Source organism: Poecilia latipinna, unplaced genomic scaffold, assembly GCF_001443285.1.
Source record: "Poecilia latipinna isolate Pla-1442-1.1 unplaced genomic scaffold, P_latipinna-1.0 Scaffold3980, whole genome shotgun sequence".
Lineage (NCBI taxonomy): Eukaryota > Metazoa > Chordata > Actinopteri > Cyprinodontiformes > Poeciliidae > Poecilia > Poecilia latipinna.
The window spans coordinates 1-4402 of NW_015116596.1; the positions used below are offsets into that span (position 1 = coordinate 1).

At 37.6% G+C, this 4402-nt stretch overlaps 1 protein-coding gene across 1 annotated transcript in view; it reads right to left on the reverse strand.

Annotated features, from left to right (window-relative positions):
- Positions 1–399: 399 nt before the first annotated feature.
- The window catches only part of pidd1 (p53-induced death domain protein 1), a 14155-nt gene continuing 10152 nt past the window's right edge, over positions 400–4402 (reverse strand). Inside the window, exons 13-15 of the mRNA XM_015025165.1 lie at positions 3175–3282; positions 2734–2930; positions 400–1103 (exon numbers count right to left, since the gene is read on the reverse strand). Of these exons, the coding sequence (XP_014880651.1) occupies positions 869–1103; positions 2734–2930; positions 3175–3282 (540 nt within the window). The 3' untranslated portion in view covers positions 400–868. The remainder of the gene's footprint in view (positions 1104–2733; positions 2931–3174; positions 3283–4402) is intronic.

Below are 4402 nucleotides of genomic sequence, written 5' to 3' on the forward strand. Positions count from 1 at the left end.
GCTGACATTGATTCAATGTTGTTTCAATCATTCTGTGCTATCTGGGTAGTGAATAGTTAAAAAAGGAGGAAAAAAAATAAATGCATGTCGTCAGACCATTGATTGGAGCCAAATAAATAATGGAAGCACTATTGATATTGATCATTCCTGTAAAGCTTTTACATGTTACCAATGCAATTTTGAGGATTTATCTGTGATGATAAGTTCTTGGAGGTTGGAAAGCCTCCTTGCTATCGCTCTAATCTTTAGCTTCCTTCACAGATTCTCTATCAGATTCATGACGGGAATCGTTATTCAGAAGACCAATGTTCTTAAAATTTTAATTTGGATAATAAACTATAATAATAGGGAGCTAATAAATAGCCAAATTGTTTATTATAATTAAATGATAACATATGGTCACATTTTGTCAATTGATTGGAGTTTTATGTTTTTTATTACCAACATAATTTTCAGGACAAGATCTCAATTATCCCAGTTTTCTTTCAGATAATCTTCAACAATTGTAGATGCCAGTCAAAAGCACTGCAGAATATTTTTAGGATCCCAGAGTCAAAATATGTGCACAATGTTATTTAAAAAAATTATACAATTGCAAATATATTACATTAGAAGTAGCTTTATGCTTTCTAAATTGAATCTTCAAAATCCCAGATGACCATGGAACTGGTCCTGATGCAGTCCATCCTTTTGACTTAAAAAAAAAAAAAAAAAAAAAGTCTTGTAAAAAGCCCCACTAGTTGGAGGCTGGTGTCTCAGAGAGTTTTGCACATTATGACAGTTGATCAGACTGGATGATCGTGGCCTCGGTGTAAACAAGCAGGTCACTCAAGTGTAAAGCAGCCATCTGCGCCCAGTGTGGGCTGATCTACTGCTGTGCTTCCCCAACAGAGGAGCTCTCTGCTTCCAGACCTACTCTCTTCAGCGACTCCGTGTACTTTCTCCTTCCAAGACTGACTATGTCCTCGATCTCCTCTGCCAGATCCCTCCTGCCGCTTTCTGTCATGGCGGCCACGAGCCTGGACACTGACCCAGGTCCTGCGTTCCTCTGTCCTCGGGCCCAGTGAAACAGCATGTCCAGCACTAAGGCGCCCAGGTTGTCCCTGGTGAGAAACATAAACAAGAGATACTGCGTTATGGAGCAGTCAGCTGCAGCTGCCTGAGTGGGGAAGAATGGTGTAAAAATACACCATGCATGCATTCATCTGTCAGCAACTCAATCAGTAGCAGCAATGTGAACATTTGAAAGAAATGCATGCTCTTTGTAGATTTAGTGCAATCCGCAGTCATAGGTGTATTTAAATAAAACGGGCCCCTTAAAAGTAAGAAATGTGAATCTCCATGTATCTGCTACATACAATAACCACCATATACCTGCTGTGAGGGCATTAATCTTTGACTTTACATAACGCATCTTTTTCCATCTACAGGATGCGTCATGAGTGGGTTTTTTAGGCTTAGGAGAAGGGGGAAGGCCAGATGAGTAAACAGCCTGTGTGTAATCTCCCGCAGTGTCCCAGATGGCTCAATGATGGCTGACAGTGCAGATTAAAACAACCAAAATTTTGTCCTATTGCTGGTTCTTTTGTAGTTACATATCAGCTCAGTCTACCTGGATTCCACAGAGGTTTTCTTTTACCATGTTTGCACATCGATTACATAAATTACCTTTACAACAAATGTGAATCCTAGCAAGATTCAAGCTGAAGTTTTGAATGATTTTCAACCTATTCCACAATCAAGACAAGTTTTGTTACCCGATTATTATCTTGAATATGCAAAAGTGAATTGAAGTTTTTTACATGTTGTCTAATTGCAGCTCAAAACTGTAATGTGTTTTATTTTGACTTTATGCGATAGAACATCTCAAAGTAGTGCATAATTGGGAGCGAGGTGAGAAACTAAAAGAGTGGCCTATTCAGACCCCTGATTCAGTTTTTATTTAATTAAATTACAGCTGTAAGTCTTTTGAGTTAGAGCAGTAATTGGATTTAGGATAAAGTAGGGTTAATTACAAATTTATACGACACTTGTTTGAGTTTTACTTCTAAACATTTACTAAAACTATAAAACATTTTCCTTCAATTCACAAATCTGAACTGTAAAAAAAACCTGAATGTCATACATCAGTGTTGCAACTCAAGAGTTTGCAACACTGCATTTGTATTTTGACAATATTTTCAGTTGTATTCCAGATCCTTCTCAAAACGCTGAAAAATCTTCATTAAAATCATTTCCCTTTTTCTGATTACCAATCGGCCACAATAGACCTAAAAAGAGAAGTTAAACATCTCACTGCAGAATAAGAACAAAACACAAAAGTTGATGTGGTGTCAAAACATCTCTGTTAAATAAAAAACAAAAATTTTCCTTTGCCAACACAGGGGAATTGTCTCCCTGTTTTCCTAAAACACATTGAAAACATCTCAAACACCATGAAAACAAGTGAAGCTACTTATCTGACTCAAAAAAGAAACACAATCCCACTTCTATAAAGTATCTGCATGTGCATAAAGTCAGATTCCACCAAGAAGGCTCAAATCTACATCATCCATAATCAAACTGATCTGCTTTAACCTAAAATCACAAAGTCAAGTTTCTCTGATGATCACACAGTTGTGAAATACAAATAAAAAATACAAAATTCCGACATCTTTGTCGGTCAGACACATTATAATTCTCTTTTTTGGCATAATCCAAGACAACTATTTATTTAAATGTTTTTATTCTCACCTGTGTTTGTACTGTATGCGGTCCAACTCTTCATAGCTCAACCCGAGGTTAATACCAATGACACGCCAGTCCCGTCCAATCTGCAGGGAGATGGACAGCAGGTTGGCTTCAGTAAGGTAGCCGCTCTCTGGGTCACCCAGGTTCAGGAGAGGATATTGGAGCTCCTCCAGGTTAAAACTGTTGTCTGAATTCAGAGCCTGCAAGAGAAACGTGGAAATGTTCCCCTTTAGGTGGCAATATAATTCATAGAAAGAAGCCAAAAAAGGTTTAGAAAAGCTGTATTTTTGTCAGTGGAATGAACAAAAAGCAGGAAGAGCAACTCAAACAATAGTGCAAATATTTTATATATAAAGGTAAAAAATTTTAAACAGAAACATAATCAAGAAAAGCAACAGTGTAAGTGAGAAGTGGGAAACAACAATGTCTGGCATTTTAACTGACAGGAAGTCTTAATGGCAACGTGGCGAGCCACTGGGTGTCAAGTCCTTTCCTCCTTTTGGCTACTTCCTCTGGCAGATTACTGGGAATCTCCCCTCTGTAGAATGACACCTGAAAAATGAATAACAAACTCAAACATTTAGATTAAAAACTGCAACTTGCTCAGCAAACATCGCCACAGCTATTTGTTCAAGCTTTGGTCTTTTTGTTTCCCTTTAAATTCAAAAATGACACTAGGTTCAGTGACGCCATGAATTGTACAAAAGGGCTCAAATCACACCATCTTACTTATTTCATATTATGCAACGTGTTTCCTATAAACAAGTACAGAAAGTTATCTTCCCTCAACCTTTACCCCACTAAGGACAGTATGACATTTGTTTCGGCCACAACCCTGAGAGCACACTTATTTATGCTCTTTCCAGCTTCCAAGAATGACTTCACTGAAAAACAGCCTGCAGTCCAAAGTTTTTTAAAGCTGCAACTATATATTTTTATCTTGTGGCTAGGCAAGCAAGTATCATGAAAGGACTCCGTAGATAAAAAACAGTGTCTATCTTTATTCCCGTCATCCAAGTAATGTAAAGTGAGGTGTGACTGAGCTGTTAAATCTTGTTTTCTCTTCATTTTGATGAGCTGACTGTATCAGTTTCATATTGACTGCTAATGGCAGTCAGTGGAGAAGTACTGGTGAACCCATTGTAAGGACACAGACCATGTGTAATGATGTAATCTGATTTATTATGTGCAGCAGGAGCAGCACACCTCACTGATAACACCTGCAATCCATGTAGATGCAAAAAATAGCAACTTGCACATCTCAGTAGGTTTAAAGTACCGTAGAATTACAGATCACATCCTCCGCACAAACCATCCGCATATGAAGAGTGTTACATATGACAGAGAGCACTGAGAAAATGAATGAAGCAAACAGCATGAAGGATTCCCAGAACGTTTGTAAGAGAATATTTTATTATTTTCTTAATAGTTTTAGAAAGGAGCCAACTATAGACTTAACACACAAATATTTCAATTAGAACGCCCTCCTCCCTACACTATCATAGGGTACCAAACAGATTAGTCACTAAAGATGACGTCTAGAAAGAAATCTGTTTGACAACAAATACACGGAGTCTTCAGTAAGTTTTAATTGAATTTGAATTTTGAAGCCCTTTCTGCACTTAAAATGTCACATTCAGAATCAGGCTGATTATATAAAAAAAAAAAAAAA